The 25,536-nt window shown below is 42.0% G+C and overlaps 1 protein-coding gene across 1 annotated transcript in view; it reads right to left on the reverse strand.

Moving 5' to 3' along the window:
* Positions 1–25,536, reverse strand: part of Nox3 (NADPH oxidase 3) — a 62,241-nt gene that overhangs the window by 30,959 nt on the left and 5,746 nt on the right. Inside the window, exons 5-10 of the mRNA XM_048420224.3 lie at positions 19,699–19,844; positions 16,896–17,077; positions 13,843–13,972; positions 8,418–8,510; positions 6,157–6,410; positions 561–723 (exon numbers count right to left, since the gene is read on the reverse strand). Of these exons, the coding sequence (XP_048276181.3) occupies positions 561–723; positions 6,157–6,410; positions 8,418–8,510; positions 13,843–13,972; positions 16,896–17,077; positions 19,699–19,844 (968 nt within the window). The remainder of the gene's footprint in view (positions 1–560; positions 724–6,156; positions 6,411–8,417; positions 8,511–13,842; positions 13,973–16,895; positions 17,078–19,698; positions 19,845–25,536) is intronic.

Consider the following 25,536-nt stretch of genomic DNA (forward strand, 5'->3'; position numbering starts at 1 on the left):
GGTATAAAGGAAGGCTCCTTTTGCCTTGACTGGACCAAAGCCTGAGATGACGTCTCATACCAGATAGTACAAGGGAATGGACACATCTAGTCTAAGAACACACAAGGAATCACAAAGGGGGTTTTGGTGCTGGGTGGCAAGACCATTGCAAGAGGAATAAAAGTCCTAGGCCCTGGAAGGAAGATGGAACTGGGCATTTGCAACCACAGAATGGGTCTAAAGAGATGAGGGGGAAGGCTGCCTGTTAATATGACGAACGGCAACCCAGTCACATAGCCATTTGCAGCCTGTCCACATTTTATTGAGATGAGCAATTACATGTCCTGTAATGGCAATGAAGCAATAAAATTTATGTCTTGTCATTTTTAACAAGATTAGACATAACCCTGCTCATAAATGTAATCCTGAATGGAGATTTTTAAGAACATAAGTATAGTTAAGGATCCTTAAGTTTATCCCTCATAGTTAATTAAAATCCTCCCCAGGAATTGGCAGATGATAGATAAAAGGGCGTTGAACCCTTCCCTCCATGGAAGGGTGAACTAATGATTTCTCCATACCTTGCTCAGCTCAGGCAGGCTCTGTGACTCACAACACTGATACCACATGGACTTGAGAAGAGAGGCGAAGGGTGTAACTCCAATTCCTGTCGCAATGCACACACTTACAGGGTAGTGAAACACATCTGCCAGGGAGCTTCCGAAGGGCCCGTCCACTGCCAGCCTGGAATCAGAGAAAGTCGTGTGCTAGAATGTCTTACTCTTGGACACAAAGACATCTGAAGCCCGTGGTTTTTATTCAATGGGTCGGCAAATGCCGGCAGAAAGGTTGGTTGGGTACATAAAGATTCTCTGTTTGGGGAGGGGAGATGAACCAATTGGTTGGATCAGTGCTTACAATGTGAACATGAGAACCTCAGTTCATTCAATTCCCGGGACTTACTTAAAAAGTTGAGGGTGGTAACAAGCTTGTAATCCCAGTGCTGGGAAAGCAGAGACAGACAGGTCTTTGGAGCTCTCTGGCCAGCCGGTCAATCCTAACGGCAAGTTTCAGGCAAATGAAAGACTTAATCTCTCTCTCACAATCTCTCTCTCTCTCAATCTCTCTCTCTCAATCTCTCTCTCTCTCTCTCTCTCTCTCTCTCTCTCTCTCTCACTCTCTTTCTCTCTCAAAAAAGAAAAATAATGTGGAGAAGCAAAAATCAGAGAAGCAACCTGACATCAACTCCGGGCCTTCTCATGAGCATGTGCACTCATGTGCACATGCATACTCACATGTGAGTAACACACTCTCCCCTCCACATGTGGGTACACACCCCACACAAGTACACACACATGAGTACACATACAAGTACACACATATTCACACATGAGTACACACAAACATACACATATGAGTACACACAGACTCACATGTGAGTACATACCCACACACAAGTACACACACATGAGTACACATACAAGTACACACATACACATGAGTACACACACATGAGAATACACACACACACAGACACACAGACACACACAGACACAGACACACACACACACACACACACACACACACACACACACAAGTTCTATCTGTAGAGCTTGGAGTAAGCATTAGAACGCAGGGGTCTGCCCCACTGGAGAAACACCACCTGGACACCCTAGCTAGGTGTTGGTTCTGGAAGGCAAAGCCCGCCTTTTCCTGTTTGCAGCTTACTTCATCAGTGTGGCTTGCTCTTTTTAAAGCTCTGGGATCTTCGCTAGCTGCCTGTCTGTCTTTCTTCCCTCTGCTGCCAGCCGAAAGCAAAGGAGACACTCCACAGTGACTTAGAAGATTTGCCTTTTCTTTTCAGGGTGAAATCCCCCATTTATATATGTTTTCATAAATTTCTATCATTTTAGTCTAATAGAAGTGATGTATTTGGAATAAATATAATTTTAAAAAATTTTAAAATTATCAGTTTTGTACAACTTGTAAAACTCACTATTTCAGATTATATTTGTTTAAAAAAAGGCTTTTATGATTAGCAGTTCAGGGGCGGGAAAAATGTTTTGCCTTTGCTTAGTAACTTTTCCTTGTAATGATAAAACACATTCTTTGAATAAATAAGACGTTTGGACATGACAGTCTTCCACTGAATTCTTCCCCATCCCTTCTCCCCAGTTCTACAAGTTGGTTTTCCGTTTGTTTCCTAAATGCGCAGCAGTGCTGTCTTCTTCCGTACAGCCCCCTTTCACATGGACTACTTAGATGCAATTCATGCTCTCCCTTTGCTTGCTTAGATGACACCCTTCCTCTGGGGCCTGTCTAAACCCCGTTTCTCCAGGGAAGTCTTCCTGGATCCCTTTGACTAGGTGAAGTTCCCCCGCCCATCCTGCCCCACTGTTGCTGTAGTATTAGCATTTCTACTATATGTGTGCTCTTGATTTAGGATGTCCATTTTGACCTCTCAGTTTGTGAGTCTTTGGATGTGGGGAGCAGGTTCGTCTTTACTCATAGCTTATCTGGTGCCTGGTGGCTACCCAGCCTGGAGCTACTCAGTAACAATCTGTTGAATCAGTTGTAAAGGGAATATTTAGAGCATTTCAGTAGGCAGAATATATTAAATAACTCCACCTATTCCAAAAGTACACATTTACATATGAACAAAGATGTGCTAATTAAAAGGTTTCTAAGTCATTCCTAACCCCCTCCCCTCAGGAGAGCCTGTCACCTGCACGGTGAGGGTGGGGGGGTTAGCCCATTTGGGCTTTAAATATGTGTTCATGAAAGTTCAAAAAGATTTATTTAAAAATATTCTATATCCCAGACTTCCTAATAATTCAAATGAACTCTCGTTGAGTTAATCTTAATTAATAAGCCTTAATTACATATTGATATATGGAAAACAGAAGAATGAAACTAAAAGGGATTAACCAGAAGGTGCTGGTTATCTTAGCCCACTGGAGATTATTTTTAAATAATTAGATAGATGATAGATAGGAAAGTAGATAGAGACCTCACACACGAATTAAGATGTCTTATTGTTAATTATTTTTAAAATTAGTAATCAGTGATTTATTTGACACCAATTTAAAAAAGATATCAATTAAATTCAGAGTACACCTGTGTCCCAGAGTCCACAGAAATATACATTACTTTCTAATTGTTTATAATTGAGAGCCCTCCCTTGCCCTGTCTGAGAACTGACCATACTCTTATATCGACCTGCAAGGTACTATGATGTGCTGGGGGCAGGTCTAAGTTTGAGAGAGTTCTTTTTCATGTCTTACTGAGATCTGTAAGGCTCTCACCTTTGCCTCCTTTAGAGTATATACACCCTAGCTTTCTCATTTCCTATATATCAAGTCTTGATGCCTTAAGATTTGTCTTTTTGGGGTAGGTGGGTGCGTGGGTGGGTGGGCTACATTTCTCTATCCCTTACAGTTGTAATAGATATCATTTGGACACAGGACACATTTCTCCCCTCCCTCCCTCCCTCCCTCCCTCCCTCCCTCCCTCCCTCCCTCCCTTCTTTCTTTCTTTCTTTCTTTCTTTCTTTCTTTCTTTCTTTCTTTGTTCTGTGACTGTACATGCTCCTGTAACTATGTGTCTGAATGTGTGTTGATATGTTGATATGTGCACACATATGTGTTTGGGTATGCATGTAGAGGATAGCACTTGATGTCAAGTGTCTTCCTTGATCACTCCATTTTATATACTAATGTAGGAAGGATCTTTTATTTGAACCCGAAGCTCACTGATTTGCCTTGTCTGGCTAGCAAGCTGACTCCAGGATCATCTGTCTTTACCCCCCAAGCACTGGGATTACAAGCAGGCTGCCATGCTAACCCAGGGTTTCTGTGGATTCTGGGGAAGTCAACTTGGGCATCACAGAGAACTCTCCATCTGCAGAACCAGCTCCTGAGTGCTGGATGAATTCTGCTTTCATGTTTATCCACCTGTTATCCCTTTGATCTGGATTCAGGGTTTAATGTAAAGCAGGAAGTTATTGTCTTACAGCAGTTGAGTCTTGCTGGCTTCTTGATGCTCACACCGTCAGCCTTCTGCCTCATTTTTCTGAGCTGAGGGCCATTGGTAGCTAACACTACTATTGGTATATCTGGGGTACTTGACTTTTCTTACTTTGCAGCCAATTGTAGTACATCTTTCTGAGCACTAATACATTATACCAAGACCATTATGGAATATGATAGCTAACCCTACACCAAATATGAAGCATCACTGTGATCTCACACTAAGTGTAATCTAAAAATGTAGTTCTCAAGACTTAGACAGTAGAATGATGGTTAGCTGGGTAGCGCTGGGAGTGGGGACGGGGGTGGGGGGTGGGAGGTGTCAGTGAAAGGAGAGCTAAGCACAGTGTACAGGAAGGACACTGCACGGATCACAGTGTCTAGCAAGGTGCTTGTATTCAGTGACAATCTGATAATCTTCAAAAATGCAAAGTGAGCATTAATGTTCTCATTGTGGAAGTGCTAACTGTGCTAACTAGCAACTGTTCACTAGATAACATAACCTACACATATAAACATAATGCGCATATATAAACAGGGCAGATACAATGCAATGCACATGTACTTACAAAATCATGTTCTACACAGTAAGCAAAGGTAATTTTACCTATCAGTTACCAAAGACTAAGAAGCTTGGGAGGGTTCTATCCACGAAGGACAAGGTGGTGGAGCAGAATTACCCAGAGAGGCCCCGGAGATCAGATCACACGAGACCTCCCGACCTCACTCCATGGACAAGAGGCTGCACGCAGCACTTCTGTGGGTTTATGGAAAGCTTGTTGGTGGGTGAAGGGAAGGACATTTGACCGACTGAGTAGCTGGATCCAGGCAGAGCAGAAGCAAGGATGACAAAAAAGTTAAAGGTTTGAAACTTAGCAGTGGAGAGGATGGGCAGGCATGAGGGAGGCTTGCAGACACCGTAACTGTGTTGCACTGTGTGTCGTGGGGGGTGGATGTCACTTCCTTCTACACTTGCCCCTGATTTTCACTTCGTTTTAACCTTAGAATTCAGCTTCATTGCTCGTCCTATATGACTCATCTTTGACAGGAAGGCATGCATCCCTTCCATCCACTAGACACAAGCAGTGTGGCTTGCTGACTGTTCCACCTTCCCTGGAGAGGGGAAAGAGGGAGACAAGCTCATTTCATTTCATGCCTTATAAGGGTGCCTACCTAGTCATCAATAAATAGCTGTCAAATTAAATGATCTAAAGGATATATGCTGGGCTGAAGGTATTAGGCTATGTAATCTTTAGGTGTCTAACATGGTTCTTGGTCCTGGAGATCCAGGAGAAGGGTGACAACATCGGCCCTGCAGGGACTTCCACGTAAGTCTGCGCCACTGGTGGCCACTGTCTCCCAAGAGTAGTACCAGCAAACTTATTTTTAAAATGCTTTATTGAAATATTTACTTTTGGAATTGTTTTGTCTCATATTTTTCTGTTTTCTTGATTTTTCTGGGGCCCTATTCATGGACTTCATGTATCGTTGGATGATCCTATGGGGATGGGAATCGACCTTCTTGTTCACTTAAAGGAGCCAAGGTAAGACCATGCACACAGGGTCCTGAGTCAAACACTTGGGCTTTTCTGAATAGGATGCGTTACAGGTAGAACCTGTACTGTGTTTTTGAAAATAGGGTTGCAGAGAGGAGTAGTTTCTATGTACATCCCCTATACATTACCATGTGGTTGCATAGGACCAGTACAAATTAAGTTCCATTGACCAGAATAGAGCATCCTTCTTCAGGAGACCAAGCTTTGCAAAGACAGCCTGAAAGCCCAGTCTGTGATGGGAGAGCACTCACAGGGTTGTCTGACTCATGGCAGACCATACATAATTAGACAAGAGCTAATTTGGGTCTGGAAAGGAAACAGTTCTTTCTTCCTGGATCGTCGCCTACTTTTGTTGAACATTTATTTATTTTTACAGAAATGTACTTGCTTCTCTTAAATTATACATTTTATGGAGGCTTTCTTTTTTTCTTCTTTCTTTTTCTTTTTTCTTTTTTTTTTTTTTAAAAACAAACTCAAATTTGCAGCCTGGTCTAAAGCCATCTCCAAGTCTGACAATTTATTGCTGCGTTTAGCTATTTTCCCGTCTGAAGTATCGAGACTTGAATGAAAAAACACTGACTCAGGGGTCTCACCTTGGCATGCTGCAGAGCTCACTGGGGGATTGCCCCTCTGCCCCAAAGGCTGTCAATAATGCCTCTGTCCAGTCTCCAGATGCGCGGATGTGCACACTGAAGAAGTCCTCCTGGGGAGCGGAGGTCAGGGTGAAGGGGTGCCATTCCAGTGGGGAGATGGACGGGCACTGGATGAAGATGTACTGTCCAGGCGCCATCTTGAAATCGCGCTTCTTCATGTGAAGCTCCAGGACTGCAGACGGGTGACTCACCACCTACGACAGAGCAGAGAACTGTGGAGATTCTCACTCAGGTAAAACAAGGGCACAGTCGTCATTCTGTCAAAGGCTTGCAAAATCGTTAACTGGTTTATATTTCCTTAGACCATTTGTATTTGTCACTCCTTTCATGCCTGGACTTGCAACTTGGGCGATAATAGAGTTCATTGTGTAGGGCGCTGTGCTTGACTCTTCGTAACTGCACGAGGAGGCAACAGGGCAGGCATGTGACTCCACGTCCCCATGTGACCAAACTTCCCTGAGCCCAGTGAATCATTTCTAACTGAGAATAAGTGGGGATGAATGGATAGCCCATAATTTTACTGGAGCTTATTAAAAATAGTTACCACATCATCTTCACCTCAAAGACAAAAACAAAACAAACGACAACAAAAAAACCTAACAGTAATGTGTTACCTTTGGCAGTTACTTGCGTGTTTTCTCAATCTCTTGAGAATTAATCCTGCAATTTTCTTCACGATAAAGGGAAAAATACCAATCTTCCACTTCTTTCTAAAACGTTTTATTTGTTGAGGTTTAATATATATATATATATGCACTGTCTTGGTTCTGGGTTTCTGATATCGGGAATCCCCGTGAAGCTTGTACAAAGACTTTACACTAATGGCTTGTCCGAGGACAGCAGCAGTTGCCCTCCCTAGATAGCTATTCTCTCGTGAAAGATCTCTGCACACTTCCACGTCATGTATAGCAAACAGACACAAGAATACAAGCCAATATGGGAATACTGGGATGGCATGTTTCCATGTGAGGAGCCCCTGACAGCGGTCATTCTTTAGTTCCAGGATTCTGCTCTCCCTTCTGACACTGCCTCTGATGGAGCGTTCTCCTGTTCATCTTCTTTCAGCGAGACAGCGAAAGGTTGTGGAGCTCTCTTCAAATTGTACTAACACTGGGGAGTGGGTAGATGGACTGGCTGGTTTTGTGTCAACTTGACTCAAGCTAGCTAGCGTCATCAGTGAGGAAGGAGCCTCAGTTGAGGAAATGCCCCCATGAGATCCAGCTATTATGCATTTTCTCAATTAGTGACCAATGGGGAAGGGCCCAAACCATGCCAGGTGATGCCATCCCTTGGCTGATGGCCCTGGTTTCTATAAGGAAGCAGGCTGAGCAAGCCACGAAGAAGAAGCCAGTAAGTAGCACCCCTCTTTGGCCTCTGCATCAACTCCTGCCTCCAGGTTCCTTCTAGCCCTGCTTGAGTTCCTGTGTTGATTTCCTCCAATGAAGTGCTATGACCTGGAAGTGTAAGCCAAATAAATCGTTTTCTCCCCAACTTGCTTTTTGGTTATCGTGTTTCGTCACAGCAATAGAAACCCCAACAAGGACAGTAGAGTGCTTTTTACTTCTGTCAACCCGTGGATAATTTTTTCTGCCTATCCATTCCTATCTTCCTCCAGCATGATGTGAAAATTACTGAGCCACGAGGACGCAGAGCAAGGGGGGAAGCCCCACCAGAGAGCACATCACTAAACAGAGAAGAGCACAGGCTATGTCTGCCCTCTCCATCTCAAACCTCCAGCACCCTTTCATATCCTGAATCCGTGGCTTCATTCAAAGCCTGTGCTCAGTACTCCCAGGGAAGCATGGGCATGCTTGAAGCTGTGTCGACGATACTGGCAAGTTTGCAAAGTTCCACCTTGATGCGGTACCTGAAGTTACTATGGTCAGTGTAAAGCATTCTTTGTGGTTCCCCGTCTCCTCCTCACTAGAGAGAAGCCATAATAAAGAGAAATGTAGCTAACTCCAGTGCCGTGCCATCAGCCTTTATCAGAATTCTATGTGCCAGCATGGAGCCTTGATCCCTGGCTCCAGTAAAACTGGTCACACTGAAAGATGCTCCGATACAAGCAATTATTAGAACAGAAGATGAGCCTCTAAATTACAGGCAGTTCTGCAATAAAAATGGCAAATTAAAAACTTGGGCTAATAAAACATTTTCATCTACACTCAGGCTTTTATTCAGACATAAAGCTACACGCATACCTTGGTAATGACAACTTCTTGTTGGAATCTCCAGAACCTAATTATTCTTTCACACGCATATAAGACCACAGGGCCCAAAGCCCATTTCCAGGCCTGGGGAGAGAGAGAGAGATGAAAATCCAAAATTTTCTGATTTGAACCATATCTATTTATAGTACAATGGGACTAAGATATTTCCCTTAATATTGGCTCAGCTATCAACAACAAAGATGTCTCTGTGTACTAAATATGATAACATTTAATTATTTCTTAAAGTCTACAATCTTATTTAAGAGATTAAATTCTCCTCTATGGGTTTTTATGCTTGCTTGATCAATGGTGCCTTTATGTAATTAGAAATAATTGAATTTTCAAAGAAATAAGAAAGGCAGATTGGTGTTTATGTTATGTATGATAGGGTCGTAAATGCTCCCAAACCCACTCAAAGTCAAAAAGCATTTTTCAGCTGATGTAAGAAGTTTCAAATAGTAATTTTGGGAGCCAATGGAGCCTCACAACTATGGGATCTGTCTGAATACAGACACCCACAGCCCCACATGTACACACACACACATATTGTTATCTAGAAAGAAAAAAAATCAAGCTAGATTCTTTAACACCTCGAGTCTCAGAGGATCAGAACAAAGGCATCCACAATTGTTTGGAGACCTATGATAAGGAAAATTTCCATGTTGAAAAAATTACTACTTCTAAAAAGTTGCTTATGATGTTAACTTTTTTGAGTATAATCTTCATTATAGATGACCCATTTTTCTGGCAGCCTATTGTCTCAGGTGTTGTGTGTAGCATAAGGGATCGTTCTCCAGTAGATGGGAAGGAATGGGAACTTATAATTTTTTTGTGGTTCAATATATATTTAAGGTATTGATATATGATAACCTCTTCATTTTATGGAAGAAACCAAGGCTCAGTCTGATCAAGCCACCCCTTCAGCATGATAAGATATCTGGTGAAGATACAGGCTTGGGTGGAGCTGCACACAGTCTGTTCTTGTAGGATCTCAGCTGCCTCGCTTTAGCACCAATGATACAGCAGGAACAGAGTTCCATTACTTCCTGTCTGATACCAGAATAGATCCCGAGGCTTGCTTTATAAAACAGCAAGAGATTCCTGAGCTTATTGAATTTTTAGAATGTCAAGGATTTTTGTTTTTGTCTTGTTTTTGAAATCTTGCCTTGATCTTATAGAGAAAAAGAAAACATAAACGGACTCCGATTTTCTAAGAATGTGTATGAGTTGCCTAGGAATGTGTGGCTGGATCTCAGAGAGCCTCATTGGACCTCAAGGTTGGAAAATGTTCTTAAATCTCATTATTCTAAATCTACCATGACCTAAACTCTCCAATAACCTTGGGAGCAGGGAAGGACCATCCTTCTTTTGAGTCTGTGTGTTCTTTTAACACTCATTACTCATTTCCTTACTGGCTGTCTGGCGTTGCCTCCAAGACCACAAGCTTTTTGATATGATTTTTATTTCTTTTAAATTACCTTTCTTATTTTTAATTTCTTCCTCCCCTTTCTTTTCTCCTTCCTTCCCTCCCTCCCTCTCCCTCCCTCCCTCCCTTGCTCCCTCCTTCCCTCCTTCCTTCCTTCCTTCCTTCCTTCCTTCCTTTTTTTCCTTGTTAGTCCTGTATATTTTTTTTTTGTATGGTACTTGTCTTCACCTATCAGCTCTGTCTGCTTCTTTCCTGGGGGCCTTTTGCTTGCTTGACAAACTCTAGAATTTATTCAGGCAACACAAAGCAATTTGACCCATTTACTCTTTTCTGCCTCAGTGGGATTCAGCAACGTGTTCAGAATAGCGGGGAGGGTAAAACCTTTTGTCCACTCGTGCTAGGGTGAAGCAGTGAAGTTGATTAGAGAAGGAAGAATAAGGGAAATGGCAGGAGGATGGAGCTGGACCAAGTAAACGAAGCCAGGCTTCCTTATGCTTGAATAGAGCAGAAAGTATTTTAAGAAGTGGTTTGGATATTTAGAGAAATGACAGCAACAATTTCTACATGAGAGAAAGATTTGCAAAGACATTCACATAGTCTTTGTGTATTTTCACAAATAATCTTCCATATCCATTTGAAACACACATTTTAGACATCACAGAGTTCATTTTGGTGGTGTCAAATCAGCCATGGCCTCTGATTTTTCCACATTGATGAAATGAAATGGGTTATTTTTCTTTTCATGGTTAGTCGGGAAGGAGAATGTAAGCCATTAATCCTTGGCTCTATCTCTTTTCTACTATATAAATTGCTCCAGGAGGAGATAGGGAGGCTTATTTATACTGTGATACTCCCAGAATTCCTTTGGGTGTTCAGGAGTGAGGGTGAGATACAGTCAGTAAGTGATGTTAGGAAAGTGGTCCAACTGTGGGAATCAGCGTAGACGGGAGTCAAGAGATGGAGAGACCATGCTCCCATCTCTAGGCCTGTATTTTCTGATACACCATGAAGTGTGGTGTGTGTGTGTGTGTGTGTATGCATACACGCATGCCTGTGTTTGTGCCTGCCTGTCTGCCTGCTTGCCTCCAAGGTCAACTTTGGGTATTGTTCCTTAGGAGCCTTCCACACTGGTTTTGAAATAGGATCCCTGACTTAGACCTGAAGCTCACTGATTAGGCTGAGGTGGTTGGCCAGTGAGTCCCATGGAACTGCCTGTCTCCACCAGCCAGTGTTCAGATTATACGCCTACTCTAATGTGCCAGGCTTTTATGTAGGTGCCAGGGATTGAACTTAAGTTCTCACGCCTTCCTGTGAAGCTCTTGACTGACTGAGCTTTCTCCTCAACTCACATCTTTGGCTTTTGTATATTTGAATTTTGTATTTTTCAAACTGGAAAATGATTGGAGAAAAATTTTAAGTTCCTGCCAAGCTTTTGAATGTTTTGGGTTTATTCACGGAGATAAAAATGATGCTGGGAACATGTAAAGGAAGTCTCGAAAGAAGGTCAGAGATTTGGAAGGAATGCCATAGGATGTGGGGAAGAAGCGGCACAGCCAGCCACAAGGTCAAGAAAGAGTTTTTTTTTCAAGGCGTGGCTTTGCTTGGAATGCATGCCCTCTGTAGCAGAGGCAACACTTTGAAATACTCTCAACCTCACTTTCTCCATCTCTTAAAAGGCCAGAACTGTTTAGTATGTTAGCTTCTCTCGTACAGAAAACCAATATGGATGCCTAACTTTCTTGTTTCCTACTCCAAAAATGTTCAGAAAATCACTGTACAGCGAATGCACTACAACAGAAGTGAGAACGTTGATTTAGTAGCAACAACGAAACTTGATACCTCCATTTTTAGTCCGACCAGAAAATAGGGGCAGACTGGCTTTGATTTTATTTTATGTGTGTGGCTATGAATACACTATTTTTATTGGCAATAATCTCTCCTTGGGTAGGTCTCCCTTGAGTAAGTCCTGTGCAAGCCTGGTGACATACCACTTGATGGTTGTTTCCTGATTGACTCTACCCTGATACAAACGTTCCCTCTTGCCCTTATCCTTGTTCCTAGAAAGTGGGAAAAAAGCAGAGCCATATGATTTTGATGCACAGGAAAATGAGCTAATTCCTTGGTGAAGGAGGACCAAGATAGACTTATTGCATGAGCAACTCTCAAATCTGCAGGTTTGTGTGCCTATGAGATAGAGAGAGAAAAGGGGGCAGGGGATTTCTCTGGACAGTTTATACAAGGTGATGGACAAAAGATTCTCTGATTCGACATTGTGGCACTAATGGCTATTTCTATAGACAAAAATCTTCATTAAAAATGCCCAGGAAAGAGAGGCAAAGAAGACTAAATTGAGTCTTGTTAAGCGGTGTTAGGTTTGGGGCAGTGAAACAGGAGACCCCTCGGTGTCCTTGGAACGCCTTTCTGGTTCAGTGTCTATAAGACATGAGAGGGAATATTGTACAGCTCAGCCAAGCAGTAATTGCACAGCCCACAGACGCTTTGGATCAGGATCCATTAAAAATAATGGCAAAGAGTGACGCAGTGCGTTTGGGTGCACAGAGGTGTAGCTGGGGAGTTAGCAAGAGATGGGGAGGTTCCCCCTCTTAATCATAACTAATGCCAGCATTCACTGCTGGGAGCAGCCCCTGGTCTGTATTCATGAAGTGTGGGAGAGTATTGATTTTTTTAATGGAGATGCTGGGACTGAAGATTTTTAGAGAGGTACTCACGTTCTTCATTAATATGCAGGCCGGATAGTGGCTGCTGAGAGCCGAGTTTAAGACAGAGACAATCTATCCACGGAGAGTTGAGTCTAAGACAGAGACAATCTATAGCAGCCATTAAAAGAACCACAGTCCAATGGGCACGTATCTCACATCTCTCGGTTTTAAACATTTCTCCCAGCAGTTTTGTCCCAAAAATATGGCACTGGATTTAGTGTATTTGAGAATTTTTTAAAAAGCAATGATTTGTATTTTTCTGATGTCATTGTTTAACTTCCTAAATCCTCATAGTTTATAAGCTATTAAATTCTATTATCCCATTTTAAATTATATATATTTTGGAAAATTGTTGCCCCCTAGTTTTTATTTTCCATCTCTGCTTTGAGACAAAGTTTCATGTCTTCCAGGATGGTTAGGTGTTTTGGGGCACTCCTATGATGAGTCTCCTGCCCCCTTGCTCTGAGTGCTGCACTCACAGGCCTGTGCTACCGTGCCCGGTTTATGTGGTTCTGAGCTTCAAACTCAGTGCTTTGTGTATGCTGGGCAAGTACTCTACCAACTGCGCTGCAGCCGCGGCCTCCTCCTCCTTTTAATGTAGTCATCTCATTTATTTTCCGCCACATGTCAATCACCCAGTTCAACCAGCAGTGTGTGCTTTCCGAATACACTGGAGATCAAACAGGAGTATTAGTCCTCTTTGCTGATGTCACCAACTGCAGTGGCTGCTGCATACCCAGAAAACATCACTCTCAAAATCTGTGGGCACTATCATTAAATCAATACTCAAATGAATTAAATCTATTCTTGGCTAGCATTGAGTTTAAGTAGAACAAAAGTAATTGGACACCCCTAATTCTTTGGATCGCAAAAGAGGTGTAGAAAGGAAGAAGGGTAGACTCATGAAGAGGCTGGGTCCTCTCAGATCCTCAGGATGCAGGCAGAGGGAGAGTGGGGGTGCAGAGGGTGGAGGGCGAGCCGCCAGGCTAACTCCCTTGGAGCCATTACTCTGCTGTTATGAAGTCCTGCAATATCAGACATCCATATTTAAGCCGGAGTAGAACACATTTTAAAGCTGAATAAAGTGCCATTGGCAGTAAATCTCTTTTAAAATTATCCATAACTCGATTTCTCCATTAGCCCACTTAATAAAGAGTTGGCTTCATCTAGTGGTGACATGGGCGGTTCTTTTTTCAAGCCTATAAAAGCTCTCGTTATTTTAACTGTGGGGACAGTTAGTTTTAAAAAAAGCTCCTGGGTTCACTCTTACCGACGGTTCTTTGCCAGAAAACTGAGGCACAGGGCACAAGGCAGCTGCCTGCCATTCAGCATAGCGGTCTCTGCAGAAGGTGACATTGTGCAGCCGGAGACTCTCTGGAGTTTGGCCTCGAACAATCCGACTTAGAAACACACACACATACACACCACCACCACCACCACCACCACCACCAAAACAACAACAACAACAAAAAAGCAGGAAAATGTCAGGCTGATTTTGTACGGTGTCTTTACACAGATTTATACTCTGCAGTGGCTTCCAGAAAAACACTTCCCAGCTCTTGAAACTTGGGCTGTCATTCACTTCCCTCAGCGTCTTTAAAAATAGGCATTTTAAAAGCTTTGGGTAACTTTGAAGATCCCAGAAAAGAAGTACCCTCTCTGTGGTACCCTGTGTCACATTGAAAGTGTCTGTATTAGAGAATTCATAATGAAGGAAATTGTTTGAACACATCCTTTTGTAGACTGTTGAATTTAATTAGGTTTCATCTCGCTCTGATTGCTGATTTGGGCTAATTGGCTAACTTTGTACAATTGGTTCCTTTTGCAGATTGATTTAACTTCTACCCTTCTTAGCTTGTATCTGAACGCTTAGAAGTTTCAAGAGACTAAGTCCAAAGAAGTGCCCGGAATAATGGTATTTGTTCCCCCCAGTGACCACTAGTGGGCTTAGCATTTGACAAGGTCAAAACGGGTCACTTTGAAATGTGTCTTTGAGGCTGTATTGATAAATTTAAAAGTAGAGAGAGAACCCTGAATGAATGGAGCGCTGGATAAAGACTCCTGTAATCCTACTATATTGCACTTGTTACAGATGCATGACTAACTGACCTTTGCAAATCGCTTTGGCATCAACTCTCAGGATGACTTTACATACTTGTAAAGGGTCAGGCATTGAGGTAATAGAATCTTGGAGCTGCCCAATTCCTAGGTGCTTATGAAGAAGATGCATTGGTTTATTCTGAGAAACTAGTTTCTCATAGACCAAGAAACATCAGCATCCCAGAGATACACGTCCTGGTTTGACTGTGGAGTAGTGGTCTCCTTGGGCATTATAGGGCATGGGGGGAAAGTAACAATAATGCTCCTGGAACTAGTCGGGTGTCAGTTAGAAATGACACGATAGCCTCTGACTGTGCTTCTTGTATGCCCCCAAAGCTCGATAGCACACGTTTGAGTCAGGCCAATCTCCAGGACACAAATAATGGCCATCTGAAGTGGGTGAATGGTTAAGTGGGAACCAGATTGTGGACATTATGCATTTTGGTACATTTATTCTTAGATGTTAGGCATGGGTTCTAGATCATTCCATATGTATGTTAATTAAAAAAGTAAAAAGTTTAAAATTTCTCCATCTATACCATTGCATAATAAGTAGGCAGACTAAGGAGCTTTAACACCTTCAGCAATCCTCCATCTACTTGGCATTTTGTATAGAATTTGCAAATCACTTTTGATGTAAACAGTAGCTACAGACTATGTCAAGAGGAGATTAAATAAGATCCTTATCCCCAAATAAGCCTTTCAGCAAGATTGCAATAACTCTAGCATTCTCCTTATGAAATATTATTTATGTACAAAAACATCTTCAGCAAGTTACTGACCGTTGGGATCCTATGTTAAGAGTTTTCTTTCTAAAGTTAACACAAAACTCAATAGCCTTTCTATGGACTAACAACAAACACATTGAAAATGAGATTATAAAAGAATTCCTATTAATGGTAGCATCAAAAATCCCTAGGAATAATTTTTCTGAGAGATAAAAGACCTCTACAGTGAAAAATTTAAATGTCTAAAGAAAGAAAAAGAAGACACTAGAAAATGGAAAGACTGCTCGTGCTCATGGATTGAGAGAATTGATGCTATGAAAAATAGCCATTTTTACATTACAGACTCAGCACAACCCTAATCAGAGTTCCCATGACATCATCCACAGAAATGGGAAAAAATCCTAAAATTAATATGGAACCACCAAAGACCCCAACTAGCCAAAGCAATCCTGAGCAAAAAGAACAGTGTTGGGGGATTACCATACCATATGTCAAGGTACATTGAGAGCCATAGTAACAAAGGCAGTATTGTACGGGCACAAATACAGACATGTAGATCCGTGACACAAAACAACTACACATAAGTACAGCCATCTTGTGCTGGACAAAGCTGTCAAAAATGAACATGGGAGAAAGACAGCTTCTTCAATCACAGATGCTGGAAGAACTGGGTGTCTATATGTAGAAGAATGAAATTCTTAAGACCCATATGTCTTACCTTGCACAAATATCAACTTCAAATGAATCAAAGACCTCAGTATGAAACCTGAAAACATCGCAACTGTCAGAAGAAACCAGGCAGAATCCTACAGGGTATGGATGCGGGACAGGACTTTCTGAGCTCTCCTTTCACTCAGGAATTAAGGCCAACAGTTGACAAAGGTGACTTCAAGCCACTAAGACAGCTCAGTACAGCAAAGGAAACAGTGAAGTCAGGAGGAAGCTACCGAGTAGGAGCAAATGTCTGTTATCTACACATCTGATAGGGGATTACAAGGAAGTCAAAAACTGGAGTTAAAACAAACAACCCAGTTTAAAAAAAAATGAGATATGGATCTGAACAGAGCGATCTCAAAAGAAGAAATAAAAACAGGAAAGAAATATCTCAAAGTGTTGAACATTCTTAGCAATTACAGAGATGCAAATTAAAGCTGTTCTGCGGTTTGATTTCCTCTTCAGCCTGGCAGAATGGTTGAGACTGACAAAACATCTGACAAGAAAAGCTGGTGAGGCTGCAGGGGAAAGGGAACCTTCCTTCACTGTTGGTGGGGTTGGAAACGGAGCAGCCCTTACGGAAACAAGTGTGGAACATTCTAGAAAACCTCAAAATAGGCCAGCCATCCCACCCAGCTATACCAATCCTTGACATGTACTCAAAGGACTTGGCAAATACTTGCTCAGCCGTGTTCACTGATGGTCACAATTTCACCATACTCAGGGAATGTGTATACACAGAGACACAGACCTGAGCATCTGGAGTATAGCATGGACTTACCCTCCTCCATGGATGGCCAGACTGATGAAGAAGATGATGAAAACATGGTGTGTATACCAGAATAGCTCATAAGAGGACTGTCTGATGCACTCGGTTGAAGAGGTCATGATCAAGACCAAAGCCAGAGAGATCACCAGGCCAGTGATCCCCGAGACTGTCTTTAGGAGCTCAGTGGTTGTGCTCTAGGAGATGCAAAGGTCACTAAATTAATATTTTGAGTTTTTGCACTTGGATCAGGATCAGTACTAAAGGACCCAAGCAAAGAGCAATTTAGAGGGTTTTGCTCCAGTGCACAGGACCTCCCCAAGGTCCGGGTCCACTTCAAGAAACCAGCTGGGCAAATTCTTCCCTCTTCCCCTGTCTTACCATGGATATTTACTTTGCTCAAGTTTTAAAAAATACCCCGCCATGAAGTGCATATTTTCCATTCCCGTGAATTAATTTTCTTGTCCAAACTACTATTTTGAATCGGTACTAAAAAAGCATTTGAAGAACAATGCTGCAGAATAAGCTCGAATTTCAAGTTTTTAATTTTTAAGATTAAAAATATGGCTCGCCATGCTTAATTTCTTCTTAACATTAATAAACACTTTTTTGGGGGAGAGGCTCCTTAGGGGCACTCCTAATAAAGCAGGTGCACGCTCTGCTCCCCTGATGGCTCTGCCTTGCTCCAGCTTTTTAATTGGAAGGACCATGACTTGCATTTCCTCCATATTCCCTCAGGGGGCCTTGGAACGGGGCTGGGTAAATCCTCTGTGATCAATAAGGGTACAGCTATTCTTATCTGGTGAGGACTCCTCAAAGGGCCGGAATCTGACCCATGAGTGTGAGGGACAGTGAAATAGCCGTTGAGGATATTAATTACAAGGTGTTCTGTCTCTATCGTGCATTCCCATATTCTTGCTTAGTCATTAGTATTCATACCCCGTGTTCCCATCACTGAACCAAATACAGCTCAGTAAACTCACACTGTATCTTTTGTCAGTAAAACCTCATTAATTTAGGCTGCTTTGAGATCTGAAAGAAATTTGGACGGGGATTTCTCCATTGTTTACTTTCTTCTCGTCACAGAAGAGGAGAGTGGGATAAACTGGAAGAGGGTATATATAAAACATTTCAAATATTTTTTGTAAGTGTACTCAGAACTTCAGAAGTCAATTTACAACATTTGATGTGCTAATTTCAAATCATTCATTCAATTATTATTATTATTATTATTATTATTATTATTATTATTATAACAGATTTCTCCTTGTTTCCCTGGGATACATTTCTGGACTGGTCTGAGTTGCCACAAATAGTCTAAAATAATCTCACTGCATCACCTAGGAGTTGCTTCAATGTATGTTTTGAGTTATTGATAATCATCTCTCCAAATACCCAAATTAAGGGGCTTCTGAGCTTAATTAGTACTTACCTAGTATGTTGCTTCTAAAATTTTGAAACAACTGTGTTTGAAGTAGCTTAATTAGCTTGTTAAATTGCTTTAAAGGTTATTTATAATAAACACTATTTATCGCATAGTCTCTTCAAGATGTTGAGATTTATTCTTGAGTCTCTCGTGAGCAGTGAATTTTGTAAAGCCTTAGTGGGGGAAAATGTAGACCCAAACAGGTGGCCAGATAAATTCTGAGATTCAACAAAACGTCATTAAAAGGCATTTCTGCATGCTTAGGGCATCTGCAGCTTTGATTTGTAGCTATGAAATTTGTGCTTCTAATTGCTGTCAGTTAAGAAAAGGGAATTTGGTTTATTAATGGCCTGATGTTGGAAGCCTTCATGAGAAAATCAAGTACTTGACTTGGAAGAATCTCCTCCTAACTAGAATCTGAATTTTCCTTCTCAAATAAAAGAACCTGAGCAAAACCACGCCTTATAGAGAGGACCCAGGTAGTAACAGACAGAGAGATTCCTATCGATGGGGTGTATGGCCTTAAGACTTTTCTTGGAAAACAGATTATTTTTTTCTAGACAAAACAACAACAACTGGTCTTTGTTCCAAAATGGTAGTCCATAGAAAAATGTTTGGATGAACCATTAAAAGAAGATGTAAGGGCGGGATAAGGGAGAGGAAAGTCTTTATCCATAGGATGTTGTGACTGATTTTATTACATTTACCATAGGATGCTGTGACTTCACCTTTAGCATAGGATGCTGTGGCTGATTTTTTTACCTTTACCGTAGGATGCTGTGAGTTTGCCATTATTATAGGATGCTGTGGCTGATTTTATTTTTTTCCCCCAGAGGCACTGCTTTTCTGTACCTTTAGGTATTAGCATTAATGGAGTCACTAGCCATGCAGTTATCACTCTGAAATGACCTTCTTTGGTCAATGTTTGGTTTGGCAAACTAGCTGTTCACACATGTGCCAGAATAGGAGGTGCAGAGAACAGACCCAGAAAACAATCTGCAGGTTGAAAATGGAGCATCCAATCCATCACTTCTGGATTTGGAGGGTGAATGCTTTACCAATCTAACATCAGTGAAGGAAATCTGATCAGGAGTCACTTTCAAAATTCTTAATATTAGGGCTTTATCAGGTTTTTGCATTCCTAAGATACCATGTATGTGCTTTCACTGTAATGTAATTAAGCAGAGTGTGTTTTCTCCTTGCCCACATCATCCCAGCCATGCTAATGGTTGGAAAAGTAGCTTTTAAAAAAGAAAGGTGAAATTGATATTAGCATTTGGCAGAAACCTCTTTTATCCAGCTCTCTTATGTAAAGCTTTTGCAAACTATTGTTCTCGGTATCGGGATGGGAGGAGAAGGATTTTGCAGAAGCAAGACCATGCAAGAGCTCACCGTATTCAAGGTGCGGACAGGATTGAGGTAGCTCTCATTTGGAGCATTGCCAAGTTTGGAAAGTGCAGCCAGCAGTCCTTCAGCATCCTTGGCCTGGCTCCGGTGGTAGCGCTCCATGTTGACCAAGTGTGCCAGAATGTGGATCGCTGAGAATGAAGAGGCATCAAACATAGGCTGTATCAAACTTGCGCCTTTTAGCTATTTCAAAATGCCATGCTGCTACCTTAAGTTTCTCTGTTCTGGTTTTGGCAACCGACAAGAATAAGTGATTTATCTGTCCATCTTTCCCAGTGTCTCAATTGGAACGGGACATATGGTGAATGGTTTTTCACATGCATTTTAATTATATTAAAAAATAAAGCCATCTCAATTTACTATGATTTAATTTTAAATATATGATCACTTTGGAAGTGATGCAAGTCCTGATGTCAGAACATGGTTATTGTGCTGGCTATTTTTATGTCAGCTTGACAAAAGCCACAGTCATCTGAGAGGAGGAGTCTCAAGTGAGAAAATGCCTCCATCAGATAGGCTGTGAGCCAGACTGTAGAGCATTTTCTTAATTATTGATTGATGTGAGTGGAGCCACCTCTGGGTTGGTAGTCCCGGAAACTGTAAGAAACCAGGCTGAGCAAGCCATGGGGAGCATGGCAGTAAGCAGCACCCCCTCCATGGTCTCTGCATCAGCTCCTGCCTCAAGATTCCTACCCTGTTCGAGTTTCTGCCCTGATTTCTTTCAGTGGTGGAGACAAATAAATCCTTTTCTCCCCAACTTGCTATTTTGTCCTTGGTGTTTTATCATAGCACAACAGTAGTCCTAGCAAGGCAGTTATGTAGACAAGATAATTCATAAGGAAAGATGATACAGTGATAGGGATGGAAATACAAAGCTTCCTGAAGAAATAAGAAAGAGTTATTCTAGGACATGATGTATCATTCACTGCAATATATGTTTATTTGACATATAGGTTAATGCCAGGGAAATAGAGTCTTTACATTTTTTTCAGACTTATTTTCTGTCATCCTTCTCATATATTTTACATGTATGTGTGTGTATAGGTATATACAAATATGTATATATATGCTTAAACACACACACACACACACGCACACACACAGAGATGATTCTTACAGAATTGAAATGAGCCAGATCCAGTATTTGTGGAACCAAACATATTCTTTCTGTACTGTTAAGGGAAGTGTGCTATTTAATTCTGAGAGCTGATGTTTAAGTGCTTGGTAAAGAGGACAAATTCAAGGATACAGTATGATTTGATCTGAGGATTCTGTGTCCATGCTGCTTTCTCCTAGCTTGGGAACAATGTCAGGAAGTCAGCTGTCACATTATCTCCATGGAGACCAAGGTGGGTGGCCAGTTGACACACACCATTATGATCAGACTCCAGTGTGATTGCAGGATTCATTATTCAGGACATAGTTATTTCCCACTTCCATAACTTCTGCATCCTCAAAGGGAAGTAACCGTGCCAGCTACTGTTATAGTCGATACACATTGTGGGTATGTTACAGTATTCTCCATGGTTGTCCACTGTGATTGGAGGTGGGGCAGAATGAAGGGAAAAAAACCTAAGCAGCTTCTGGTCTGTCCCTAGCACCTGTGTAAGAGCTGGGCACAGCAGTTCAGGTTTATAATCTCAATACTGGGCAGAGAGAGAGGTTGAAGCCTGGAATTGCTGGACAGTCAGTTGATCCCAGAAATATGGTAAGCTCCAACCTCCTGGAGAGACCCTGTATCAAAAAATATGATCGAAAACAAGCACGGAAGACACCTAATACCAACTTCTGGTTCCCATATATACATGTGCACAGGCATGAAGGCACACACACACAAGACACATGTGCACAGGTATGAATCCATGCACACAAAACACATGCATGTGGGTTTGAGTGCACATACACAAGACACATGTGTGCAGGGCTGAATGCAAACAAAGACACATGTGCACAGGTACGAATACACACACACAAGATACATATGTGCAAGTATGATTGCACACACACAAGACACATGTGTAGGCATGAATGCACACACTAGACTCTTCAGAATATCACTGCTGTTTTGGTGACTGTGTCAGAGCCACGCTGTTATTAAGAAATTTTGTCTTCTATCTAGCAGAATTTTCTTTTCTGTAAACTGAGCTTCTTCTCTCAAATTCAGCTCCTCTTCTCATGCTTTAAGACTCAGTTCAAAAGCTGTTTTGTACACACATTCTTCAAGTGCACACACATGCACACACACACACCATGTTTTGATTACAGCTTCTCAGAAAGTACTGTTCTGAAAATTTATCTATGCTCACCTGTCTCCAAAGGACTTTGGCTGGTCAAAACTTGTCCCTCTTTGAAACCTCATCTTGACACACTCGTTAGCATCAGTAAATATTTCATAACTACTTGCTAAATGACATTGAGATTACAGAAAGACAGGGATTAAAAAGGAAGGATCAAGAAAGCAATGAATTGTTTTCTGATTGGAGATGGGTATCTACTGATGTCTATATCTGGCATATTTTTCTTTAAGCTTTAAGTTGAAAGTTAAATCAGGCACACTTCTGAAGCTCCCCCAAAGAAAGCGATAGTGTTTCTACAGCTTTGATCTTCATTGCCGCCTTATGGGCTCAGTGAGCTCGGCAAAGTTTTCATCCAATACATAATGCTTTGTCTCCTTAGGAGCTGTCACGGTTTGTATGTGGCTTGTCCTTGCTAAGGTTCACGTGGAGACACTGACATGGTAATGCTGAGGAGCGATGAGACCGTTAAGAGGTGGTTCCAAAGAGGGGTCGTTGCTACCCTTTCCTGTGTTCTGGCTTCAGGTGTCACAATGATCTCTCCCTCTGTGTGGCTTAGACACAGTGCTTTCTGCCATGATTTAGCACAGCCCCAGGGCGGCTTGAAGGAATTTGCATCACACTGTTGAGTATTTCCACTTCATGAACAAATCTGTTTTGTTTTTTATAAAATACCCAACATCAGATATTTCCACAGAGGAATGAAAATGATCAATACTCCCACTCCATCACCGCATGTGGCCATGTCTGTAAGGGGTCTGTTGTTCAGTCCAGGAATCCAAGAAGAAAGAGACTCCTGGGCATCAGCCTTCTACACTATGGTGCAGGGAAAATGGGGAGTGCTTGCTAAATTCAAGGCTGACATCACCCATAATTTCTAAATTTCTAATAATTGACTAATTTTAAAAGTCAAGTTATATCTCTCATAGGTAGTATATACAGAATACTACCATATTCTTATGGTATTCATATGTTACTGCATACCAGACGCTGTCAACAATGCTGTAGGTGTGCCTCCTAATTTGGTCTGCAGGCAGGAAGCCCCATTTTGCAGACAAATATTCAAAAGGACATTGGCGAAAGTCGGATGAAAACCTGCTTATGTGACCCCAAGGTCAGTCTTTGCACACAAGGGCCATATTGTTTATTTTGACTAACTTTACTATTTATTCTAAATAGCTCCTGCTGTGAATTTAGATCACATTCTGATTGTCTTCCTGGGGCCCTTTGGTGTGGCACCACCCTGGCTCTATAGCTATGGCTCTGCTCTGGTGTCTGAGGTCATCAGCTATCCTAAGTGTTTGCTTCCATTTGGCCCCTCCCCCACTCACTTCTTTCTCCTTGCTCTTTCTTTCACTCTCCCTCCAGGGAGACAGGTTCCGGGGGCATTCCCATTTCCCGGGAATGGAAACTGGTTTTCATATCATATTACGGGACTCGTTTGCCGAAGGAGAGAATGGAAACTGGTTTTCATATCATATTACGGGACTCGTTTGCCGAAGGAGAAGGACCGTCTGTCGCCAACTGTCAGGAAGAAATGGGTTTCCTGACACTCTGCTCCCTTGTAATGAGCTGTTGATCACAATCTGCTTCTGATTGGTTGATTTCCACAAGAGAATCTAACAGTATTAAACTACAATATGTGGGATGGATGACTTAGGACATGGAGCTACTGATTCTCTTCTGTTGCCATGTCTCTTCTCTTTGAGCTGAAGGCGCTAACGAAGTGGAGAAGGAAACCCAAGACACCTCTCAAGAGGTGACCTCTAAGGACCTTGCTAGAACTATGCTATCTGTATTTTTCAAGTATTTTAAAGCTTATATATTAAATGTTTCCTGGCTTCTGCCTTCTCCACCTTCGTTTGGTTTAACAACGTATATTAAATACATACTATTTTAGTTATCTCAGGGACCCTCAGGATAAAAAAACCTGGAGCCCATTTTGATCGTGTAAATGCTTTATTTTCCTCTAAAAGTTGACCTAAGTGGAAAACTAGAAATAGATCTGTGAGCTGTTAAACTCAGCATTTCTGGGACCTGGAAGTCACAGGATAGGTATTGCTCTTTTCCCTTTCAGACATTGTATTTTCTCCCTTTTTCTAAAAAATACATCTTATTCTTTTTAATATGAACAATCAAAACATTGTGGTATGGCAGTAGTTATTTCTGAAGTGGGTGTAAGATGCTGATGCATTAGTTTCTAGCAGGATAGTCGTTGAGATACCTTCAATCATATTAGATTGGGTGTTAGTGTCTAGCAGAAATAACACCAAAGTGGATGCTTTTCAGTTACCTATTTTATTTCTGCCTCTATTTTCTTATCTGTCAAATGGGTAGATTGAGCAAAAAATGCCCATGCCACCCCCACATGGCATTTTAAATCCTCTCATCACGTGATGCCACGTGGTGCTTGAAGCTCACTGAAAATGCTTATCATTCAAAAAGATTCTACAGATGTGAAATTTATATGTTAATTTGTTTCCAGGACTCCACAGTGAGTGATTTAAATGGGAGAACTTCCCTCTTGCACTGAATCCAAAGCCCCTGACTGAGAATGAGTTCCTGTGTGCCCTTGCCGACTTTCCATGGTATACTCAGCTGTGCCTGGCAAAAGCTCAAGCTCCCTCCTTCCATAACCCACCCCGAGGTACCGGGCTGTCAGCGGGTCTTCCTACAATTTTATTTTCTCACCAAAATACTTTTCGAGAGACCAGATATCTTGGCAATGCTGTGCATGCACATTTAATCCGTGAACCTCTGAATTCAAATAAGGAAGTTTTATTCAAGAGCAGACAAAAAAATAATCATAAAAGCTACAATTAGAGTTAGTCGCCCCAAGAAAGTGCCATTTATGTCTTTCTTTCCCTTCTTAGTTTTTCCCCTGGAGATCAAAGGGGGAATAATTGGGGGGATCTTGGAAAGGGGTCAATTCTAATACCCTTCTGCCTGCCTGTCAGATACGGCAGAGGGTCTGGAGTGAGGCACCCCTTAATTAAGGTGGCATGGAAGCGAGGACCTAGGAAGAGAATCTCCCCCGTGCTTCTGAAGTTAGAATCTGGCTGCCTTTCCAATGCGGGACTGGTAGAGAGCCGATGCATTCCAGCACGCTCTGAGCCATGTGTTTGTAAGTCACATTAAAACCTACGAGGCAGGACTCCGGATGGAGCCTTGTTGACTCTCTGCGTACCTCCAGTGGAAGTGGTGAACTGGTTGGTAGCAATTTGTTAGAGGTCAGATCTGGAGGAGTTTGTGCCTTTGGGGCGGTCTCTACCTTGGGAGATCCAAATCATTATTTTCTCAGTACCTTTATTCTGTAGCCTCTCGTCTCAACCTGCCCCTGCTCTGTTTATTGATGTTTGCGAACTAATTTTAGCAACTCATCAGGAGTTGCACTCAGGGTAATTTTACACCCCTGAAACCTGGCAGACACAAGCTGCAGAATTTGCAGAAAGAGCTGTGCGGGTCACAATTTACAACTTCCGTTGATGGAAACCCAGGCTCCAAGAACTGCCTTTCAATTGGCGGGGTC

The sequence above is a fragment of the Myodes glareolus genome, chromosome 1 (genome assembly GCF_982192425.1).
Source record: "Myodes glareolus chromosome 1, mMyoGla1.1, whole genome shotgun sequence".
NCBI lineage: Eukaryota > Metazoa > Chordata > Mammalia > Rodentia > Cricetidae > Myodes > Myodes glareolus.